We start from the raw sequence: 25,262 nt of genomic DNA on the forward strand, positions 1-25,262 counted from the left end.
TATAGTCCATGGGATCGAAGAAAGTTGGACATGACTAAGCGACTTTCACCTCTCTTTTTTCACTGTTACGACTGGAGTTTCCCCTTCTCTCCTGTCCTGCCCCACAGTGAGCCCTCCTCTTGCCATTTGGTGAGCATGACCCTGAAAGAGCCTCCCCTTCAAGAACACCAGATTCTCCTACAGAAAATAACTTTCAGTGTCTCCTCCAGAACAAAGTCTGCCTGAGCACAATGAGTCAATCTCTGCTGTTCAAACATTTGCCACTTATTTATTAAACAGTTATTTATTGAGTATCTTAGATTGTGTGTAGAAGTCTGTGCTCTATGCTGTGGGAAAGAAAATGGTGAATTGTCCATGACTTCAGGACCCCTATCATCAAAGAAGAAAGATAAGACAAGCTGCTTTGTGTGTGGTAGGGTAAGGACTTGGGTGGTGGTGTTTGGTCTTCAATTTTTTTTTTTTTAAAGGGAGAGGAGAGGAAATGATCACATCCCTGGAGGGGAAAAGTGAAGTTCTTTGTGTCTTTTAGGAATAGCAAAGCATGCCGTTTGCCAAGAGTAGGGGCAACATTGAGAGCATGATGGGAATACACGCCCTATCCACCACGTTTTTCCTTTGGCTTTGAGATGAGGTGCGGTGTCTGCTTCCCTGGGTCACTTGCTGTTCTCTCTCCAGGGTCCTGAAGTGCAGGCGCTCTCTTCCTGCTTCTTCTGCTTTTACCTGGTCATAGGGATGAACTTCTCCCCTCTCATCCCTCCTGTTACCATTTGTGTATCTTTTTTTGGGGGGGAGGAGGTCTTTGTTACTGTTCACCATCTTCTCTCGCTGCGGGAGCAGGGGCTGCTGTCTAGTTGCCGTGGAGGGCTTCTTGTTACGGTGGCTTCTCTTGTGCAGCACAGACTCGAGGGCGCACAGGCTCAGTAATTGTGGCACATGGGCTTGTCACAGCACGTGGAGTCGTCCCAGACCAGGGATCGAGCCCACCCGCCCTGCATTAGCAGGCGGATTCTTAATCACTAGACCCTCAGGGTGGAGAAGGAAATGGCAACCCACTCCAGTGTTCTTGCCTGGAGAATCCTGTGGATGGAAGAGCCTGGTGGGCTGCTGTCCATGGGGTCGCACAGAGTCGGGCATAACTGAAGTGACTTAGCAGCAGCAGCAGAGCCCCAGGGAAATCTAGCCATGTTCATCTTTATTCAAGAGCTCTGTCTGGAATTCAGACGTGTGTTTCTAGTTGTCCCCTGGATCCTCCCACCTGGGCTCTCACCGTTGTCCCAGATCGACCGATCCAGACCAGGCATAGCTTCCTCCCTACTCAACTAGTCCTCCGTGTTGCCTTCCATCTCTGTGAATGTGACACCTTCCGCTGGAAGGTCAAGGGGTCTTTGACCCTCCCTACCCACAAACCAGCACTTAAGTTCACTCCTCAACCTCTGCTGAGCCTGTGTTCTCTCCATCCCCACTACCACCTACCTGGCTCTAGTCCTTTTCCTCGATGACCTGCGTTCCTGAGGAATCCTCCCTGGTCTCCCTGGATTCAGGCTTATCTTTGACCCTTGCCCTCTTGACACTGCAGCCAGAATGATCCTTCCACCCTGTCAACCTGGTCATGTCAGTTCCTTTCTTAAAATCCTGCAGTGGCTTCTTAGGCCCTTAGGGTAAAGCCCACATTCCTTAAATAGGTTAGAAAAGGCTCTTGGAGGCCGCTGTCCTGGCTCCTCCCTGGTGCGCCGCTGCAGCTGTCCTGAGCTGCTTCCACTCCGGGCCTTGGCTGTGACCTGGCACTTGCAGGCTTTCCCCATGCTCTTTCCTTTGCCTGCATTCTCCTCCCCGTTTTTGCCTGGCTACTTTCTGTTTCTCTCCTAGATCTCAACTTCACTATCCATGTAAAAGTCTTCTCTGATTCCCTCAAGAAGAGGTTTGATACCTCTACTAGACACTCCTTTTATGGAGTAAAAATATAAGTCATATCATTTTATGGAGTAAATGATATAAGTCATATCATTGATGATTGCCTAGCAAGTTGTCTTTCTTCCCTCCTCAAACTGTAGACTTCATGAGGATGGGGAATGTTGTTATTCACCTGTATATCATGCCTGGCATGTTATCTATTAAGAAACATATATTTTACTATATCACTGATATTTACCAAGTGCTGTTCTTTGCTCCTGGATCCCAAGCTTCTTCAAGTCAGGACCAAGTCTTGTTCATGGTGCTGTACCTGGCACTTTGTGTTAAATCAGTTTGTTTCACCAGTTCCTTTTGGGAGCTTTATTGCTCTTGAATTTATATATTTATATATACACACACACACACACACACACACACACCCCACATATATATATATATAAAACTATATGAATATAAATTCTAAGAGTTATGTTAGCTGAGACTAGGAAGTGATGTGATAGCTTAATAAATGTGCTGTAAAGTATGCATACAAAGAAGTATTGCCCATTCATTATAGTCTGGAATTAAGAAGTAGCAGCATTAAGGCATTTGAAAGCCCGCTCTCCCACTTAGCAACATGTGCTCTTGGGCAAGTCAGTTCCTTTCTTTGAGCCTGGACTTCCTCATCTGTAAGATGGGAATATACCACCTGCCTTGCAAGGTGGTTGTGTACTTGGTCCCTCAGTTGTGTCTGACTCTTTGCGACCCCGTGGAGTGCAGCCTGTCAGGCTCCTCTGTCCGTGGGGGTTCTCCAGGTCAGAATACTGGATATGAGTTGCCATGCCCTCCTCCAGGGGATCTTCCCAACCCCGGGATCGAATCCAGGTCTCCTGCATTGCAGGTGGATTCTTCACCGACTGAGCCCCTCAGGGAAGCCCTGCAAGGTTGTTACAAAGACTAAAGGTTTATGAAAACAACAGCCATAGTATCTGGTGCACAGTAGTTGCTGTGTGGATTTTAAGTTATTTTCTTTTTTATTGCAGCGATGCTGCCATTATGGAGAACATACTTGAAATTTCTTTTTTGAAATAGTTTTCAAAACTTGCTGTAGACCTTCAGAATATGTCAATAGGAGAAATATCTTTTCTTTTGAGGATAAATTTGAGTTTAGATACAGCTTGGTTCAGAGAATGTGATCAAGATAGTTGATACCGTTTTTTGATATTTAAAAAGCTAAGTGTGATTATAATGAGGATTTCTTTTGTAATGTCTAAATTGGTACACATTCTGTCTTTCTCACAGGTGGCATTGGCAGCACACATATTCCATTTAGCTCATTGTAATCCAGGATGTTAACTATCTAAATACCTTTTGACTTTCAATAGCATGCTGATACATCAAGTAGTTATTAGTAAGCTCAAGAGAGCTGAGATCTTTAATAATATACTTCATCACAAGTTAACCATCAGAATTTTACTTCTAGCAAAAAAAAAAAAAAAAATTGAGAAAAAATGATCCAACATGCTACCCATATTCCTGTATCTGTTTGGGGGTCTTCCCTTTTCAGCTGGGTCCACAGGCATCAGCGTGGCTGAAATGCAGTAAGGAAGGTGGTGTCTACTAATGACCCAGAGGGGCCTGGTGCCTTCAGAGGCCTGTCCCTAGTAGAAGGAGGAGCTGGCTGGGGGAAACGGACAGATAGAAGACAGATAAAAGCACTCAGCTTTTACAGAAGCATGTGTTTGTACGGAGTAATCCGCAGGATGTCTCTGTAGGATAAGACGAGGCACAGGTCATTCTGTCTACTAGGAAAAACACGTTGAGGCAAGGAGGAGGAGGAAGCCAGTCCCCTGAGACTGGCAGCAGAAACTTGGGCAGTCTGGAAACTAGACTGAGGGTTAAATCCGCTGAGAATGCTCAGGTGACTACAAGGAACCTAGTTTTATTTTATGATCCAGTGGATACAGAGGGTCTGTATTTTGCCTCAGCATTGTACAGAAGGGCATGAGTCTGAAGGGTTATTACAAATGGTTATTGACACTTAACTATTTTTAAATATTTTACTAGATTGTACCCTGAATCTGCCTCATCTTGCATGCATGTTCTGTTGACTTTAGAATAATTCACTGAGAGCAGTTGATGGAGAGGCTTGGAAAGAGCCAAGCATTTTTGACTCTTGGGTGGGGGACGGAGATGAGCTGGGACTCCTTTTGCCGCGGGCTAGTCGGGAGCAGTATCGCTCAAGCAAGAGGGCTGAGCCTGGCTGTAAAGGCGCCTTGTGGGGTTTGTTGTAGAACCGTATGCGCTTTTCAGGTACTGAAAGTGAAAGTTGCTCAGTCGTGTCCGACTCTTTGTGACCCCATGGACTATACAGTCCATGGAATTCTCTAGGCCAGAATACTGGAGTGGGTAGCCTTTCTCTTCTCCAGGGGCTCTTCCCAACCCAGGGACAGAACCGGGGTCTCCTGCATTGCAGGAGGCTTCTTACCAACTGAGCTACCCGGGCTTGAGGTACTAGTGTCGTTATAATGGGACATTGTCGCTGCCCTTAGGTTTCAGGTGGGCAGCAGAGATACGTCCTCTTAGGGAGTGCTTTCTCTTGGAAGCTGATGGCTCTGTGAAATCGGGCTTGTCCTGCAGCCTGGCTATGGAAGAAAATGCCATAGCCTTTGACTGCAACTATAGCGAAAAGCAAAAGTTTAATTTTAATTAATATGTATTATTTGTGTTAAAAGCTTTATAATCCTATTATAGTGCAGTGCTATATAGTTGATTGTGTTAGTTGGGTACCTAGGGTAGCTTGGTTGGACTTATGGACAAACTGGACTTAGGAATGCACCCTTAAAACAGAACTTGTTTGCATGTAGGGGACTTACTGTACTGTAAAGATGCAAAATTCAAGGTCTTTGATGTTATGAGAAAGGTCTAGACAGGAAATTTAAATAAAATAACCCTTTTGAAATCATTTTAATTCTTCCCTCTAAATTGTTTACTGCTCATGTTTTCTGGGTATTCATTTTCTTAACTGTTGTTAGCCAGGTTGAAGTTACTATATGAATGCCAGCAACCCGTGTTAGAATGGACTCTTACAAGGAGAAGATTCTGGAACATGGTAGGCAGTCAGCCATTTAAAGTGGTCTTAAGGTATAAGTGGCCCAAACACATTTTAAAAAGCTTAATGCTGAATAGATGAACATATTCTGATAGAACGTTTTGTTTTTGCAAGCCAAAATTTTGCCTCACGCCAGAATTTTCCATTTATGATATAATTGTGTATCTGACTGTGATATAAAAAATAAGAGATTTAGAGAAAACACTAGCAGAAGCAACTATATATCAAATTTATTTCTGGCAAATGACCTGAATAATTTTACTGAATAAGAAAAATGCAGGGTATGTGCATTTGTTTTTCTGTTGCTGCCCTAACAAATTTCCACAAACTTAGAGATTTAACACAACACAAATTTATTATCTTACAGTTTTGTGGCTTCCCAGGTAGCTCTGTGGTAGAGAATCTGCCTGCCAGTGCAGGAGATGCAGGAGATGGGGGTGTGATCCCTGGGTTGGGAAGATCCCCTGGAGAAGGGAATGGCAACCCACTCCAATAATCTTGCCTGGAGAATCCCATGGATAGAGGAGCCTGGCGGGCTGCAGTCCATGGGGTCGCAAAGAGTAGACGCAACTGAGCACACAGCACTGTTGTTTGTGGAGTAGAGATCCAACACAGGGCTCCCTTAACATCAAGGTGTCAGCAAGGACAGCGTTCCTCCTGGAGGCTCTGGAGAGAACCCCTCTCCTTCCCGGGTACCCACACTCCTTGACTTAAAGCCATCTTCCATCTCCAAAGCCAGCGAGGTTGCACCTTGCTGACCATCCTTTCCTGGTCACATTTGCTGCTGAAGCTTCTCTGCTTTTGAGGACCCCTGCGATTCCATTGGGCCCACCTACGTCATCCAGAATTCTCTCCCATCTCCAGACCCTAACTTAATCATGTCTGTAGAAACCCTGTTGCCACATAAGGTAACCTTTTCAGGTTCTGGGAATTAGGATGTGAGCATCTTAAAGGGAGTGGGGATTATTCTGCCTGCTGTTGTGTGGGAACACCTAACACGGATTTCATTCGGAGAAAGTACCTTTCAGATGTGCCTGTGATTTGTTACAGGTCTTAAGGAACGTTCACGTGACTGTTTTAAAGAGTTATATTTACTTTAAAAAATGATGATTTGGATCTGAACCTACTTATTAAAGCTAACGTTCCTTCTCTTTTGTTTACTTTGATAGTGATAACCTACTAAGGAGAGCAGCCTGTCAAGAAGCTCAGGTAATGCCATTTAATATGAAACAATTAAAACCCGCCTTATCTCCACCGTGCAGAAATCTCCGGCTCTTCCAGGGGACTTGCCCAGCACCTTGCATCAGTGCAGCTTGGCTATTTTTTCCCCCACTATCAGGGGATGAATCAGGCTGCCAGCCAACTCTGAATAGAACTCGAGGAAGTTAACCATCTGGCGAAAAGCAGTTCCAACGCCCACCCCTTCAGACTTGTTTACTTCTGGATTAGTCCAAAGAACACAGAACTGGACTGGTTGGCGTTCTGGGAATTTGTTCATGTCTGCAGGTGGCCTGGAAGCTCTGGCTAAAGCCAGATTCATGCCTAAGCCGAATAAGCCCCAAGGATATCAGTTCAGAGCAGTCATTACCTCTCAAAGTCAAATCTTCTTAAAACTGTTGATTTGTACTTTTAAAGCCTGTCTCTTTAGCCCAGCTGAGTCATACCCTGTGCAGTGTTATTCCCAGTCTCAGGTATTGCACTTAAATATTCATCTGTCTAGTTAGGGTTGAATTGTTCATCCTTTCAAATGTAAGATCACATTTCTTTTCTTCCCTCCCCTCCAAATATGCACATTATAACTTGCAGATGAATTTGCATGGTTAGGTTGCTTTTTTGTTATGTCACTTGAGCTTATGATGTCAGAAATACCAAAAAAGAAACATGAAATTAAAAAATGACAAAGACATGATACATTTCGTAGAAGTAGGGGGCAGAAAACATTCTGAAATGTTTTCATGGATGCCAATGACAATAGACACTATAAACAAATTTCTCTCTTTCGGGATTCCCTAACTGTTCTAAATCAATGTTTTAAGAATTTGATTGCTTTGTTGTTTCATCTCATGGCTCTGAGTTGTTCAAATAAACTTTAGTATTTGAGGTGATCTTCACCCCAAGCTAATTTTCCATTAGCAACTAGAAAATCATGTACGGGGAAGCCTTTTGCTCTTGAACAAAGAGTGGATATGGGCACTCACTCCCTTTCTTGTGCAAAGTATTAATACCTTCACCTCTGCTCTGAATTCCCTCTCCTCCTACTTTTTCATGGCCCTGTTCCTTCCATTGTTTCTTCCCTTGCATGTTTCCCTCTTCCCACTGTTCTAATTCTCCACTTCCCAACACCCATTTAGCTCCTCTCATCTGAAAAAAGGAAGTGAATTCATCCTTACAGTCTACTCATTCTAGTTACTTTTCCTGTGTCTGTCCCCTTTCAGTCTAAATTCTTGAATGAAATACGATATTTTTTTTTAAAGCTCACATAAACTCACCTCATTATAGTCTCATGTAAACTCCTTCAGTTCAGTTCAGTCGCTCAGTTGTGTCCAACTCTCTGCGACCCCATGAATTGCAGCACGCCAGGCCTCCCTGTCCATCACTAACTCCTGGAGTTCACTCAAACTCATGTCCATTGAGTCGGTGATGCCATCCAGCCATCTCATCCTCTGTCGTCCCCTTTTTCTCCTGCCACCAATCCCTCCCAGCATCAGAGTCTTTTACAATGAGTCAGCTCTTTGCATGAGATGGCCAAAGTACTGGAGTTTCAGCTTTAGCATCATTCCTTCCAAAGAACACCCAGGGCTGATCTCCTTTAGAATGGACTGGTTGGATCTCCTTGCAGTCCAAGGGGCTCTCAAGAGTCTTCTCCAACACCACAGTTCAAAAGCATCAATTCTTCGGCACTCAGCTTTCTTCACAGTCCAACTCTCACATCCATACATGACCACTGGAAAAACCATAGCCTTGACCAGACGGACCTTTGTTGGCAAAGTAATGTCTATGCTTTTGAATCTGCTATCTAGGTTGGTCATAACTTTTCTTCCAAGGAGTAAGCATCTTTTAATTTCATGGCTGCAGTCACCATCTGCAGTGATTTTGGACTCCTTAACCTACTATAAACCCGAGTCTTGAGTCACAAGTAGCTAAGGCTTCTAGAGGCTAAAAACCCAGGACCAAAGAGGAATAATCTAGAACTGTAGATCTGGAATCTGGCTGGTTAATTCATTCCTGGCCAAATTCCAAAAATAGGATGGATAGAAGAAGAACAAATTACAATATTATATTAAGGTCTAACTCAGAGTGAAAACAGTAGAAATTATGAAGTACTAGAAACTTTTTACGAAGAAACAGTATATCCTTCTGAAGTATTCAGCAATAAAGGTTTATTTTTGTCTTTAGAGCAAGTAATAGACAATAATGAGAAAGGATCTCCACTGGGCTGTCAGGGAGGTGGTAGAGTCAGAGTCAATTACTTAATAAGATACTTGGTATAACTTTCATTTTTCTTCTTTGCTTTGTACTTCGGTACTTGAATTCTACCTTGGCCCAGACCTGCTTCCCACCAGTTAGGACTCGAAATTTTGCCCTCTTAGGGATTTCCCTATTCTGCTTCTTTTTGTTGACTATCTTCTCCCATCCTGATGGAGCAGTGGCAGCTCTGATTAGTCCCCATTGTAACCCCTTGCATCTTATCTGTGAGTCTGAACTCTGTCTCATCCATTGTCTTCTCTTTAGAACTGTTAGAGTGGAAGCTTGGGTTTTGAAGTTAGATGGATATAAATTCTGAACTTGTAATTTATTAACACTTTGACTTAATTTTTCTGAATCTTGGCTTTCTCATCTATAGACATGGGAATATTTAATTCCTACTTAGTTTCTGAGAACTAAGAACAATATGTGTGGAAGTGGCAAATATTAGGCACTTAGTAAACATTAATTATGTTTCTTTTCCTGTACCAGTTGATGCTACTGAGTTATCATTCAGGGTTTCAGAGAAAGGAAGCAGCTAGAGTATAAGATTTATTTTTTATGTGTATAGAGATATGAAGGTTAACTGGTAACACAAAGATTTTTCATTAATAAGCTTTAGATGGTTGGGAAGAACCCCTGGAGAAGGGAAAGGCTACCCAACCCGGTATTCTCGCCTGGAGAATTCCATGGACTGAATAGTCCATGGGGTCACAGAGAGTTGGACACGACTGAGTGCCTTTCATTTCACTTAAAAGGAAAAATTATTATATTCTGAAAACTAAAGACAAACTTCCCTTGTGACAGACTGCGTCCTTATTGGTTGCAATAAACCTAGCCGTATCTTATAGAGAAAAGAAAAGTTACTTACCTGTAGTAAGTGAATGAAGTGGGTGTTTTATTATAATGTAATTTAGCTTACTTTTATTAAGTAATGGTCCATTTTTTAAAAAAACTTTTTATTTTGTATTGGTGTATAGTTGATTAAAAATGTGATAGTTTCAGGTAAACAGCAGAGGGACTCAGCCCTATATATATACATGTTTCTATTCTCCCCCAAAATGTGGAAAATTCTTAAAGAGATGGGAATACCAGACCACCTGACCTGCCTCCTGAGAAATCTTGATGCAGGTCAGGAAGCAGCAGTTAGAACTGGACATAGAATAACAGACTGGTTCCAAATCAGGAAAGGAGTACGTCAAGGCTGTATATTGTCACCCTGCTTATTTAACTTATATGCAGAGTACATCATGTGAAATACTGGGCTAGATGAAGCACAAGCTGGAATCAAGATTGCTGGGAGAAATATCAATAACCTCAGATACACAGATGACACCACACTTATGGCAGAAAGTGAAGACGAACTAAAAAGCCTTGATGAAAGTGAAAGAGGAGAGTGAAAAAGTTAGCTTAAAATTTCAGCGTTCAGAAAACTAAGATCATGGCATGCGGTCCCATCACTTCATGGCAAATAGATGGGGAAACAATGGAAACAGTAGCAGACTTTATTTTTCTGGGCTCCAAAATCACTGCAGATGGTGAGTGCAGCCATGAAATTAAAAGAAGCTTACTCCTTGGAAGAAAAACTGTGACCAACCTAGACAGCATATTAAAAAGCAGAGACATTACTTTGCCAACAAAGGTCTGTCTAGTCAAAGCTATGGTTTTTCCAGTTGTCATGTATGGATGTGAGAGTTGGACTATAAAGAAAGCTGAGCACTGAAGAATCAATGCTTTTGAACATCGATTCAAAAGTGGTGTTGAAGAAGACTCTTGAGAGTTCCTTGGACTGCAGGGAAATCCAACTAGTCCATCCTAAAGGAAATCAGTCCTGAATATTCATTGGAAGGACTGATGCTGAAGCTGAAACTCCCAATATTTGGCCACCTGATATGAAGAGCTGATTCACTGGAGAAGACCCTGATTCTGGGAATGATTGAAGGCAGGAAGAGAAGGGGACAACAGAGGATGAGATGGTTGGATGGCTTCACCAACTCAACGGACATGAGTTTGAGCAAGCTCCGGCAGTTGGTGATAGATAGAGAAGCCTGGCGTGCTGCAGTCCATGGGGTCGCAAAGAGTTGGACACGACTGAGTGACTGAACTGAATCTCCCCCAAACCCATCTCCCATTTAGGCTGGCACATAACGCTGAGCAGAGTTCCCTGTGCTATTACAGTAGGTCTTTGTTGCTTATCCATTTTAATTATAACAATGAGTACATGTCGATCCCAAATTTCCTAACTATCCCTTCCCCCATTCCTCCCCCTTGGCAACCTTAAGTTTCTTTTCTGAGTCTGTGAATCTGTTTCTGTTTTATAAGTAAATTTGTTGGTGTCATTCTTTTTAGATTTATGCAGCTTTATTGTTGTTTACGGTGGGGTTGCTGCGATTCATGGGGTCGCAAAGAGTCAGACACAACCGAGCAACTGAACTGAACTGATGGTGGGGTTGTCAATATGAAATCTTGGAAGAACCTTGGCTTCCTCAGGGTAGACACCAGAAGTAAATTCTTTTGGAATGAAAGAATATATGTGTTTACTAACTCAATAAAAGGACACTTACTGAAAACTTTTCTTTGTTCCTTTTTAGGTGTTTGGCAATCAACTTATTCCTCCCAACGCGCAAGTGAAGAAGGCAACTGTGTTTCTCAACCCTGCAGCTTGCAAAGGGTAGTTCAGTCTGTGCTTTGTTACAAATTCAGTTTTTCCAGGGGCACAGAGTCACAGTGTCAGGCAGCTGGTTGGAGTCTGTGAAACTGGAAGCACTGGGTTCATTGCTCTTGTAGCCATAAGATTCAATTGTATTGTAGAAATCACGGTTTAAGGGGATATAACTGTAAAGCTCACTGATGCTTAGCCAACTTGTCTAATTGAATTTTAATAATTATTGCAGAATTAGCTCGCTCAAATCAGTCTTATCTGCTTGGTCCTAGCCCCCTTGAGAATAGCTTCTGCTGCCGTGATATGAGATGTTCAGAGATGGCCAAAAATATTGTGGCTTTGTGAGGTCAGAAACGTTCTTCCCTCAAGCAGTGAATGTAGAGTTAGGTCTTGGAGGTCAGCCGGGAGGACACTCAGTCTCCCCGACTAAGGAAATGACGCATGGAGGTGGGGGAATGTGGTTAGAGATAGGAGGGTGGACTTAGGTCCCTTGCTATGTCACTGTTCTGACAGTCCTGGAGGGCTCATGTGAGGCAGTTGTGAGAATTAACATGTGAGGACTAGTTGGGACCTTGGTTGATAGTCATGTGTTCATTTATTGTAACAAATGTACGATATTGGTGCAGGATGTTGAAAGGGAGGGAGACTGTGTGTGTTGTGGGATAGGGGGGCGGATCAGGGAGGGGGTTATGTGAGAACTCTGTATTGTCTACTCTTTTTTACTGTGAACTTGGGCTTCCCTGGTGGCTCAGAGGATAAAGCGTCTGCCTGCAATGTGGGAGACCTGGGTTTGATCCCTGGGTTGGGAAGATCCCCTAGAGAAGGAAATGGCATCCCACTCCAGTACTCTTGCCTGGAAAATGCCATGGACAGAGGAGCCTGGCAGGCTACAGTCTTAATTTTTTAAAAAGTACCGTAAGCAAAATAAAAAACTTTTTCTTTAATACTATTAGTTGGGAACAACTGTCATTCAGTTGGAAAGGATTTTTGATAGTTTCTAGAAGAAATCATTTAAAATTTAAAATTACGATTGTTTTTTATTTATTTATGGCTCTGCTGGGTGTTTGCTGCTGTGCACGGAGGCTTTCTCTAGTTGCAGTGAGCAGGGGCTACTCACTGTTGCAGTGCTTGGGCTTGTCATTGTGGTGGCTTCTCTTGTCGCAGAGCACAGGCTCAAGGGTGTATGGGCTTCAGCATTTGTGACACTCAGGCTCAGTAGCTGTGGTGCATGGGCTTAGCTGCTCAGCGGCGTGTGGAATCTTCCTGGACCAGGGATCGAACCCGTGTCCCCTGCATTGGCAGGCCGATTCCCATCCACTCTACCACCAGGGAAGTCCTAAAATTATTATTTTTTAAATAGTAAGAATTTGTGAAGGAGGGGGAGAGTGATACCTTTTATTCTTTCTGAGGACCAGAATAATTCTTTTTGCCATGATTGAGGATCAGAAAAGTAATAAATATGTATTAGATTGGATTCTGTAAGGTAAAGTCAAATGGCATTAAGATACTGAGAACAACAAAAAGCATAGTTGGGAGCAGCTCTTAAGTGGTAAGTTTGACGTTGTCTGGAAAGAAAAGCAGGAGTTCTGAAATCAGTTTCTCTTGTCTTTTCTAGGGAGGTAGTGAGTGTGGCTTCACGGATGTGAGGAGTAGCCCTGCCTTATTTCTTTTGAATTTAACAGTTTGAGATACTTACTACGGACTGCCTAAATCGACTTCATTGCTCTACCTAATTGAATCATATTTGCCCACCTTTGTTGGAGCCACTTCCTGCTGCCCTAAACATACTTAGCATAAGCCCTTATGATCGTTCTTGTTTAATATTTATTTATATATATTTATTTGCTTGGCTGCATAGGGTCTTAGTTGTGGCATGTGGGATCTTAGTTCCCCAACCAGGGATTGAACCTGCATCCCCAGAATTACTTCAGTATTCTGGGCTGGAGAATTCCATGGGCTGTGTCGTCCATGGAGTCACAAAGAGTCGGACACAACTGAGCGACTTTCACTTTCACTTTCCCCGGCATTGCAAGGTAGATTCTTACCCACTGGACCACCAGGGACTTCCCTCATTCTTGTTTAAACCAGCACTAAACAAAAGTACCAACAAAGGTTCTAACAGAACACAATCAAAATACCCAAGATAGCTAAATAGTCACTGGTGGCTTTTGGGAGAAGCTGGCAGGGAATTGGATGTGAGTTTGAGTCTGGAGGATCAGGTCTGTATCCTCTCTTCTGCTCTGTGATGCTGCGGGTGTTGTTTTTTAGCTTCTTAACTCCTCAATTTATCCTCATCTGTAAAATGGAAAATAATGGCACATACATTATAAAAATTACCATGTAATCCTTCAGGATTAAATGAGATAACACCTCAAAGTCTTTTGCATTCCTTCCATTTCATAGTTAGCATTCGATTAAAGAAATATAAGCTGCTGTCCTTGTTGTTACAGACCCATAGTGTTAGTCACTCTGTCGTGTCCAACTCTTTGCAACCCCATGGACTGTAGCCCACCAGGATCCTCTGTCCATGGGATTTTTCAGGTGTGGATACTGGACTGGGTTGCCATTTCCTCCTACAGGGATCTTCCCGACCCAGGGATGGAACTCGAGTCTCCTGCGTCTTCTACATTGGCAGACGGTTCTTTACCCTCTAAGCCACCGGGAATGCCCTTACTGACCTGTGGGCTGAGTTCAGAAGGTTCTTTACTTGACTGTCCACCGCTGGACCTCTCCTTCTGTCCGAACTAATGTAACTGTTCCAGGTCCTATTCCTCTAGAGGCCTAGTAAGTTAGTAACTTGCCAATTCTGATGATCTATATGGCAATTGTTTAAGCTAAAATCAGTCATTTTGAATTTTTACATCTAAAAGATATTTGCATTTTTAAACAATGACACTTTTTTTTAAAAGCAGTTTTAGGTTCTGCTTTTACTTTTACATGGAAATGTATTTGCGATTTTAAAGGTGAAGTTCTTATTGAAAAATATGATACCTTAATCTGCAGACGAGGGTAAGGAAAATCTTTCTAAAGTCATGGTCCACTTTGACAAGGTGAATCCTGCATGCTTCTAGGAAGCAGTCACTCTGAAATCGCTTTCGCTACTTAATTGTACTATTTTTGTCATCTTGGCTTTGCCCTGACACATAATTTATAATTTATCATGTAGCTATTTCATTATGTAGTGCTGGTTTAAAACTACATTAGAGCTTTAGGAAATAAGATAACTGTGTTTAGCATTAATACATAATACATTAAGGAGTAATTATTTTTTGTGTGTGCATGAACCTGGAAATTGCTGTAGTATAGAAAGTTTTTATTTGACTCTGGTGCTATCTCACCCTTAATTATATAATAAATAATACATTTCGTACTGGTAACACTTGTTTTTCAATCTTTTATATGGAACATTAGAAGGAAAAAAAATGTCTTCACTTTCATCTTCGAGATTTTCTGTACCTGTGGCATCACATAAATATGTGAATAAAGGCCCAAATGTTCAGATATTTTTTTCTTTTTTTAAAATTATAGTTGAGTTAAAGTATTGTGTTAGGTTCAGATGTACAGCAGAATGATTCAGTTATATGTACATATATATTTTTTCAGATCCGTTTCCATTATTGATTATTATACTACATTGAATATAGTTCCTTGTGCTATACAGTAAGTCTTTGTTGGGACTTCCCTGGCCGTCCAGTGATTAAGACGCCATACTTCCAATGCAGGAGGCTCGGTTTCAGTCCCTGGTCAGGGAACTAAGATCCCACGTGCTGCTTGGCAAAAAAAAAAAAAAACCAATAAACTGGTAAATCTTCTTTGTTTATCTAATTTATATATAATAGTGTGTATCTGTTAATCCCATACTCCTAATTTATCCCTCCCCACTTTGGTAGCCGTAAGTTTATTTTCTATGTTTGTAAGTTTATTTCTGTTTTTTTTAAATAATTTTTTTTAGATGCCACATGTAAGTAATATTATATAAAAATTTTTCTCGTTCTTTCTGACTTATTTCACTTAGTGTGATGATCTCTAGGTCCATCCATGTTGTTGCAAATGACAATATTTCATTCTTTTTTATGGCTGAGTAATATTCCACTGTGTGTGTGTGTGTGTGTGTGTGTGCGCGCGCGCGCGCATGCATGTGCACGTGTGTACACACCACATCTTCATCCATCCATCGATGGACACTGGTTGCTTCCATGCTTTAGCTGTTGTAAATTGTGCTGCTGTGAACATTAGGGTCATGTATGTATCCTTTCAAATTAGAGTTTTCATCTTTTTCGAATATATGTTATGCCCAGGTGTGGGATTACTGTATCATATGGTAGCTCTGTTTTCAGTGTTTTAAGGAACCTCCATACTGTTCTCCATGGTGGCTGAACCAATTTGCATCCCCACCAACAGTGTAAGAGGGTTCCCTTCTCTCCACACACTCTCCAGAATTTATTGTTTGTAGATTTTTTTGATGATGCCACTTGACTGTGTGTGAGGTGATACCTCATTGTACTTTTGCAAATCTTATTTCTTAAGCTAACTCAGAGGAGCCCACAGGTGTGTTATAAGTGATTAATACAGCCACTTGAGACTTCTCCAGAGTTCTGCCTCCCAGAGATAGATCTGATCCACTTCCACCTGACCCTTTCTTATTAGCCTGTTAATGAAAGCAGTCCTGCAAGAAGGAGTGTTTACAGTATCACCAGCTCAGCCTATTATTGTTGGTATAAGCTCCAGAAATGGTGATCTGGGAAGGAGGAGTTTCCATTTAGCCTTTCCCATTCATTCTAATAAGCGTTCAGAGCCGTAGAAGTGGGAGGATAGGTTTGTTTCGTTTGCTTATTGCCTGCCTAGGTGGGCCCTTGGTTCAAGCTATTCTTTTGGCTCCTGTGAAAATTTGCTCAGGCTTCTCAAATTCTGTTTTCGTTCATAATCAGAAACGTTTTATGTTTTGTATTCCATGTGGTAGTTACTTCTTTTTAAAGAACGTTGAGTTTGGTCTGTGCATAACTTTACATGTTCCTCATTCACTACTTTTGCATCTCTTTCTAGTATAAAATATTCTTAAGAAATTCAAAGCATGCCTCACTGATAAGAAAAATAATCTTTTTGATAGAGGACTGGGTAAGTGTGAATGTAAAAGTTAGATGTTTGGTGTTGATTGTTTTGAAAGTGCTAGTTTTTGTTTCTGTTTTGCGATATGATAGTTGAAAATATTTGAGTAAAAGATGTCAGCTGATTGGTATGTTTAACATTTATTCAACCTTGAGACTCTGTGATTGGGAACTTTCTGCAGCTTCTGTATCCCTTGATTTCTAGGCTCTTGTTTTTGAATCTTGATCTGAATTGGACAAGGGTCACTACTAGAATGATGTGTATGATACTTTTAAAACACAAACTCTCCTAAGAGCGTTTTATTTCTGTTGTTATCGGATACCACAATTGTCTCATTTCCTTTTCCTCACTGTCTACATTTGGAATGGATTATTCATTCATTCATAAGTGCATTAATGTACCAGGTGCTTACTGAATAACCTTCTAAGTATACCAGTCATAATGCTAAAAGCCATAGGACTCAAGGACTAATAAGGTTAGGTGTGTGTTTTTGCAAGGCTTCCAGTCTAGCCCTGAAGACTGTCTTGGGAACCACTATTCATCATAGAAGGTGAAAGTCCCTGCGAGAGGTGTGGACCATGTGCCAGGGCTACCCTGAGAAGCACATGACTGGGAGTTTTAGAAAGTGACAGTGAGAGTCTCTCCGTTGTGTCCGGCTCTTTGCCACCCCATGAACTATACAGTCCAGGGAGTTCTCCAGGCCAGAATACTGGAGTGGATAGCCTTTCCCTTCTCCAGGGGATCTTCCCAACCCAGGGATTGAACCCAGGTCTCCCGCATTGCAGGTAGATTCTTTACCAGCTGAGCCACCAGGGAGGCCCCTTGGAGTTTTAGACAAGCTACCAAATATCCCATAGTAAGATTAGGTAATTTAGAACTTCTCCCTTTCCCAGCAGAAATTCTGCCTCCATGGAAAAGAATTTTGCTCTTTCTCCAGGGCTTTCACTACAGGGGTAAAACTCAAGAAATGCAGATACTCCTAGTATTTGAAATTGTTAAAAATGATGTCTCTTTCCTTCAAAGGTTGTGTTCACTGAGTCAGAATTAAGCAGTATTCTCTTTGGTTCAATCTGTTCTCTCAGACCACATGAAAAATGTTAAATACATTCTCAGTCTACCAGTGGACTATAAAGAAGTCCCTTGAGGGCTTGTTACATTATACCTGAATTACACGTTTGTTTGTCTGCCTTGTCCTGTTGCTTGTCCCGCTCCTATGTGTCTAGCACACAGTAGAAGGTCGGTAGTGCTTGTTGAATGAATCAGACGTTGTTGCTAGACTGGAGCCATATCCAGTGTACACTTTCCTCTGGGGGAGCTAGAATGTGAACTGTGAGCATCCCATATGGATAGGGGCAAGCTTCTGGGGCCTCTAGAGTGAGAGAGTCCATGTTTCTACCCAGAGAAACCCATTCATTACTCATCATTAGCTTCCTGGGTTGAACAAATAGAGGAAGCCTGTGTGCTCTGGGCTGTTCCTTGTCCTATTCTAGAGAAGATAGTTGGGCCTTTTATTTTCCCTCCTGAGCACTCCTGTTAAAATATTTGTATTTTTTCCTTTGTTTACAGCAAAGCCAGGACTCTATTTGAAAAAAATGCTGCCCCGATTTTACACTTATCTGGCATGGATGTTACTATCGTTAAGGTGAGAAATGCTCTAGAGTGTTGATTTTATCCAAGCTACCCCTCCTTATAACATATCCTGTTCTCTTGACTTCTTAGCAGAAATCGTTTATCACGTAAGGAAGTAAGAACAGAGAAATCAACGTTGTGTTCTTCTTCTGATAATTAATACAATTACATTATTTTTCCCAACCACTCTCAGCTTTTCATTTTCAGAATAGGTTTAAATGGAGCCATGAACTTGGTTCCTTTCCTCTAAAAGATAGGACTTGGAACTCTTGTCTCTTAGAAGATGAAAAGTTGTTATAGTTGTAAGAATTCTTCTGACTCTTTAAAAAAAAAAAACCAAAAAACTTCAAGTTTGAGTAATTAATTTCTTGGCAGACAGGTAAACATTTTCTTTCTGGTAAGAAATTATCTCTGGTGAGGAATTTTAAGAGGTAAAGCTTTAGAATTTTCAAGATTTGGATATGAAGAAAGGGGGTCAGAAATAAATGAGAGGAAATTGTGTACTTCAGAAGATGCCTCAAGGCCCCACTTTATTGACTTTAAGTGCTTTGTGTATGGTGTGTACATAGGTGTATGTATTTGGTAAAAATCACTGTTACCTGTTTTTAAGTCTGTGGTTTACTGATTTTTAATATTAGACACTTTCATTAAATCTTAGAGGTTGAATGGGCATTTAGTCCAATTGACCATGCAGTGCTGAACTCCACCTTTTCTGAGACATGGTCTTCCAGTTGTCTGCCGCCAGGGATGGGAGAGAGGGAAACACCGACGCTTATTTTAGAACCTGTAATGTATACTGCAGACTCTACCTGTAAGAGCTGAGAATGGTCATTTAAGACTGATACTATTTATCCCTGGAATGTTTGGTTGAACTCAAAAGTAGAACCACCTGGGCCTGCTTGGAGCTTTCTTTGAAGGGAAATTTTTTTTGTATGTGTGTATTAAATTTCTTTAGTGCCTATAGAAGTACATCAAGATGTTCCATTAGTATTAGTAAGGTTAAAGATTTTAAAGGAATTTGTGCATTTCATCTAAGTTTTCAAATTAATAGTCATCATGTTGTTCATAAAATCTTCTTTTAAATTTCTGTACCATATGAAATAAATCATTGGCATGCTCAATATTGTTTTATTGTTTATCCATACCATCTTTCTTTTGCCTCCCAGTCATGTGAGAGCTGTGTCAATTTAATCCTTGCCAAGAACCATTTTTTGGCCTGTTGATACCTTTATTTATGTTTGTTTCACTGTTTCCTTCATTTTCCTTTCTTTGGATTTTTTTTTTTTTCTGCTTCTGCTGTTCTGACATTGTAACTTGAATATTCATTTCATTAATTTTCACCCTTCTTTCCTACTGTTTGGTGCTTCAGCTACATCCTAGAAGTTTTGATATATTTTCATTATCATTCAGTTCTAAATATTTTCTAATTTTCATCATGATTTTTGTTTGACCTGTGAGTTAATCATGTTTTAAAATTTTCAAATCTAAAACTTTTCCCCATCTTTCTGTTAATGATTTCTGATTTAATTGTGCTATAGTCAAAGAATGTAGTCTATATAATTCCAGTATTTTAAGGTTGGTTGAAATTTGTTTTATGGCCTCGCATGTGGTTTGTTTTCATAAATGTTTTATGTATGCCTGAAAAGAATGAGTATCAGTTATTGGGTACCATGTTCTATATATGTCCAGTAAGTCAAGTCTGTTAATTGTGTAGTTCAAAACTTATAATGTCCTTACTGTTTTCTTCTGTTTTAACTATAGATTATTCAGAAAGAGGTGTTAAAAATATCCCACTGGATAGATTTGTCTATTTCTCAATGTAGTTTTATCCACTTTCGCTCTTTTATATTTTAAGACTATATCAGTAGATGCATTCACATTTCAAATTATTTCATTTTTCTTGCATTTTGAACCTGTCATAATGCATAACCCTTTAGCATTAATGCTGCCTTTTAGTGTGGTCTATTTTATTTAGTGTTATTAGTAACCATACTAGCTTACCTTGGTTAGTTTTTGCCTGGTATAATTTTTACTTATCTTTTTAATTTTAAGAAAGTCCAACTTACCAATTTTTTCTTTTAGGGTTGCTTTTGGTGATTTATTTAAAGACTCATCACCAAACCCAGGATCACCTAGATCCTCAACTATGTTATTTTCTAGAGATTTTATAGTTTTTTATTTGTATTTAGATCTGTGATCCATTTTGAGTTAATTTTTATGAAAGGTATAAAATTTGAGTTTTCTGCATCCTTAGGCCGCTCTTTCTCCTTTCTCTTTGGTGCATTTAGAATTTTCCTCTTAAGGTTAGAGCCTCAAATATATCATCCGTATTAATATAATCTTTTAAATTATGGTCTGTTAAATATGTCAGTGTCTTTTGAAATTTTGGTTCTTTCATTCCTGTACTCATTCATATTTTTCACTTTTTCTTGCAAATATTTGAGTACCCCAGGTGGCTCAGTGGTAAAGAATCCATGTGCCAACTCACCAGATGTGGGTTTGATCCCTGTGTTGGGAAGATCCCCTGGAAAAGAGAATGGCAACCCACTCTAGTATTCTTGCCTGGGAGATCCCATGGACAGAAGAACCTCGTGGGCTGCAGTCCATGGGGTCACAAAGAGTCAGACACTACTTGGCAACTAAACAACCACAGCACCTCCTATAAAGTAAACTCTGTTCTAGGTATTGAGGATACAGTCTGAACAAAACATTTTCCCTGTCTGCCCTCAGAGAAATTCTAAAGTGGGAAAAGAAGGGATGCACATGATAAACATATATAAATAAACTTACGATTTGTCAGGTGGTGGTGAGTGCCAAGAGGAAAAGTCAAGAGGGATAAGAAAAGTAATGGGGGTGTTAGTTTAGTCCAGGAAGCCAAAGAAGGCTGGTCTTATAAGATGCCCTTTGAAAGAGACCTGGAGGAAATGTGAGTCATGCACGTGGGCGAGGGAGAGGATCCAGGGCCAGCATACTGCACGTTCAGAGGCTCTGCAGAGTATTTGTGTGCGTTTGAGGAAGAGTAAGAAGGCCAGTGTAGTTAGAGGAGGATGAGCAAGGAGAGACAGGCAGAGGATAAGGTTGGAGAAGTCAGGAAGGGCAAGATTGTTAGGTTTGTATCACTTATATATTCAGTAAATGACCTTTCCCCTCCTTGTTGATCAAGTGTTAGGCAGGAAAAGGCTGAATGGAGAGCCCTAAAGAAATGTCGTCAGGAATCTGCCTACAATTTGATGTTCCTCCCCTGGGGGCATGTTACTTAGAGCATAGATGTTCACTTGGTAATCAGTTCACCCATTTGTATCCCAGAGTATTGTTCCCACTTATCTCCACCTTGTTCCCAAGGATATTATCAAATAGCTTGCCAGGTGCCTTGCTGAGGACCAGATAGAATGTCTGTTTGGATTCCCATATCTTCTTATCTAGTAATCTGTCAAAGATGAGAATAGTCTGAGACGCCTTGTTCTTGGAGAACCCTTGCAGATTACCAGTGGTCACCTATTTTGGGATGTTTACAAAGCCTCCTTTTAAATTAGGATCAGCATATATTCTTTTTTTTTTTTTTTTTAATGAAATATTTGGATTGATTGAGCTCAACCACTAGAGGGCAACAATTTAATCAACCATGGATGTGTAATGAAACCGACATAAAAATCCGAAGGGACAGGGTTCAGAGAGCTTCAGGGCTGGTGAACCTGTGGAGATCTGAGAAGTGGTGTACCAGAAAGGGCATGGGATGCCCCTCTCCACACAGTTTGCCCCGGGTACCTCTTCATTTGTTCATCTAAATCCTTTCTAATAATCTGTTAAGTGTGAAAAAAGATGTATTTGCAGATGTATAACTGCAAAGCCAGTCATTTGAGTTTTTCAGGATAGAAGTAGAACCGTACATCATGAGATGAGATGATGTTAGTGTAGGAACTTCATTTTCTTTTCTGTGTTGACTATGGCTGGGTGCTTTAGCCCATCTGAAACCTCAAGTCTCTTAATTTTTGCCTATTAGTTTGGCTAGTAAAATGTCCACAGGAGATAGTGTTTCCTTATTATTAATTGCATTACCTTTACATCTGTTAAAATCCAGTATTTGGTTTTAGTTGCTCTGTCGTGTCCAACTCTATGCAACCCCATGTACTGTAGCCCACCAGGCTCCTCTATCCATGGAATTTTCCAGGCAGGAATACTGGAGCAGATTGCCATTTCCTTCTTCAGGAGATCCTCCCGACCCAGAGATTGAATCTGCGTCTGTTGCATTGGTAGGCGGGTTCTTTACCAGCTGAGCCACTGGGGAAGCCGTTATTTAGCACAGTACCAGTTAAGAACAGGTACCTTACTGTTTGCTTTTCACGAGAAATCTCTTACCCTTTCTTCCAGTACACATGATTTCATTGATAAGGAAATTAAGATCTTGAGGGTTTAAAGCCACTCAGCTAAAAATAGAGTTGGGGTTTAATCTGGGTCTCTTGGGCTCTCAAATCTGTGCTCTTTTCATTATATCTGTTTCTCCTTATTTGCGTATACATTTGCCCTCTTGCTTTCAGATGAAAGTCATTGGATAAATGAATAATAGAATCTGCACTGGACTGAAAATGAGTCCCCTGATTGGCTAACTGTAACTGAGACACATCAGTTTGAGTTTGAATTTTATTTTTAAAGCAAGGAGCTGACTAGATGGTTTCTGAGGTCCCTTCCAGCTCTAAACATATAAAACTATAAAAACCATATCTAGTTGCTTTAGCAGATATTTAGTTTTTCATATGCATCAATTATGAATTTAAGAAAAGATTCAGTGTAAAACTGTAAAGAAACTTCTACATATTTAGACCTTTGGGCTTGCGGCTCTAGGATGATACATTTACCAAAGGCTTCCTTTGTATCGCAGACAGATTATGAGGGCCAGGCCAAGAAACTCCTGGAACTGATGGAAAACACAGATGTGATCATTGTCGCTGGAGGCGACGGGACTTTGCAAGAGGTATGGCCACTTTTCTGTCTGGAGCCATTTTGAAAATGAGGAAAATAGAAGTGAGATCTTAGAGCGGGGGCATAAAGTGATTATCATTTAAGGAAATGATTTCTTGGTAATCCATTCTTTCTAGGATTGTTTTCTCAGTGAAGCAAGCATAGCATTACATTTTTCCTTTTATTTCATTGTTTTGTATAAATTCTGAACCCAGCACATAGAAGGGTTTTTGTTCTATCAAGTTGAAGGTAGATAAAGTAGAATAAAACAGGGTACAAAATGGTGCTGGGTGTGAAATGCTTTTTACATTTTGATGACTCTTCTGCAGTAGCCCTGTTTATTATGGAATCTTAGTTTCAATTATGGGAAGGTTTCTTGTAAAACTTAAATAATGATTCCCTTTTTAAAAGAAGGCATGTGTCCATTCTCAAGTCATTTCCATCCTAGGCAATGTTACCTCCCAATGGTGCCTTTAGAGGCAGAGGTTCCATGTTCCTGCGTGTGTACTGCCTTTGTTCTGCAGTCCCTTTTCCATATTGCTTGCCTGGGACAGTAAGCGTATTGCCCTGGGAGTGCTCTTCTCTTCCAGGGCAGTAGACCAGGCCCTTCATTGTGTGTTGGAAGCCCCTGAAGAGCCCCGTGCAGGCCCCACCCCGCCCAGTCGCCCAGCCTGTGTAGACGCTGCCTCCGGACCTCATGTCTTGCCTTTTGCCTCTGCCTCTGGTTTCCTCCGTGTTTGTGGGTCAAGAGCTCCCAGCAGGCAGGGCATTGTCCTGTGTTTAATTTAGCAACCATGTGAGTCTTAGTAAGCTGCTTCTTTAAAAAGGCTGTGCTAATGATCTTGTAATTGTTTTTATGGCTTTTTAATGAAGTGTGAAGAAAACAGATAGCATGCCAGCAAAGAATGAAGTGGGCCACAGCAGAGCCCCATTTCATCCCAAAGTTCAGGGCGGCAGGAGATGGCGGAGAAGATTGGCGTCGGCCTTGACTTCACAAAATGTTTTTAAGAAAGATAACCAAATTGTGTATCTGGTATAATCTAGTCATAAAACTATGCCCTGATTAAAAAAAAAAGGAATTGGAGAGAAATGTAACAATGTAAACAACTCACTAATGATGTCTGGTGGGTTAATGAGGAAGTATTTTTTCTTCAGGTATTTTTTACAGTTTTTACAAGACTTGTGCGTTATAGTTTAAAAGTGAAAAGTAAATTATGTAAAAATTCAAATTAAAAATGTCTTTTTATAGAGGGAACACAATTCCCCTTGTCTTTGTATTCATCGATAAGAAACTTTTATTGAGAGCAGGCTTCTGAGTGACCCATCTTATCAAACTTAAAACATAATTTTGCTAATATAATGTGGAGGTTTTATAATTATTTTATCTTAGTCTTTATAGTCCTATTGATCCCAGGTGAAGAATAAAACCTAATTTAGCTCTGATCTTATTGGAGAATGGTTTGTGTTTTAAGAACTAATACATCTTTTGACATAGTTTCTAGGAAGAAAACAGCAACAAGTTTGTGGTCCATGAAAATTGAATCCAATTATTTTATGATAAAGGAACTACAAGGTGTTTATAATAATTTTTTTAAACATTTTTAGGTTATTACTGGAGTTCTTCGAAGAGAAGATGAGGTGAGCTTTAAAATAAGAATAATTGCATTTTGACTTTTACTTTCCTCCTCTTTCTTTATTCCTCCCTTCCTCACTCCCTCCCTCCTTTCCTCCCTATTTCATGTTTTAAGATGGGAACAAGTTTTGCTTCCTTGGATTTTAGAAAGTAAAATCTGCCTGTCATAGAACACTTATTAACCCGTGGCGGACTTTTCCTGCTTTGGGAATCTAGAATATCCAATGATTTTTTTTTTTTTTTTTTTACCAAGAGTTGTTTAAACTATAAAATTTCCTTATAAAATCTTTTTCTCAAAGGATTCCTTCATTAATAAACCGTGGTATATTCATATGTTGGAAGCCACACAACAGTTAAAATGAATGAACTAGGCTTACAAACATCTATGTGGTAAATCTAAAAAATATTCAATAAAAAAGTCAGGTTGCCAAAGCATGTTATGCATTTCTCCAAAGTTTTAAAATTCAGAGAACAAAGATACTGTTGATGGAAGCATCAACTGTGTAGTCAAAGGATAATAACGTGGATGGAAAGGAATTGTACCAAGTCTATGATGATGGATGGCTGGTTTCCTTTGGGGAAGGGAAAGAGGAAGAGGGTGAGAAGGGACTTGAACTGCATCTGCATCAATTTCTCTCTTAAAACTCTGAAGCAAATATGGCAAAATGTAATATTTGCCAAATCTGGGTCTTAGTTACATGGGTGTTGTGAGATTATTTTATCCACTTTTCTACAATAATTTAAAGTATTTTAAATAAGAAATACAACAAGAAAAAAGAAAGTAACCACAAGGAAGAAGATCCTTCACA

The 25,262-nt window shown here is 40.6% G+C and overlaps 1 protein-coding gene across 4 annotated transcripts in view; it reads left to right on the forward strand.

Moving 5' to 3' along the window:
* Nucleotides 1-25,262, forward strand: part of AGK (acylglycerol kinase) — a 94,020-nt gene that overhangs the window by 28,227 nt on the left and 40,531 nt on the right. For all 4 annotated transcript variants that reach the window (XM_044946970.2, XM_044946968.2, XM_044946969.2 and 1 more), the window contains exons 3-7: nt 6,172-6,211; nt 11,059-11,138; nt 17,802-17,877; nt 22,741-22,833; nt 24,426-24,458. In XM_044946970.2, coding sequence (XP_044802905.1) covers nt 6,172-6,211; nt 11,059-11,138; nt 17,802-17,877; nt 22,741-22,833; nt 24,426-24,458 — 322 coding nt within the window. The remainder of the gene's footprint in view (nt 1-6,171; nt 6,212-11,058; nt 11,139-17,801; nt 17,878-22,740; nt 22,834-24,425; nt 24,459-25,262) is intronic.

This window comes from Bubalus bubalis, chromosome 8, assembly GCF_019923935.1.
Source record: "Bubalus bubalis isolate 160015118507 breed Murrah chromosome 8, NDDB_SH_1, whole genome shotgun sequence".
Classification (NCBI taxonomy): domain Eukaryota; kingdom Metazoa; phylum Chordata; class Mammalia; order Artiodactyla; family Bovidae; genus Bubalus; species Bubalus bubalis.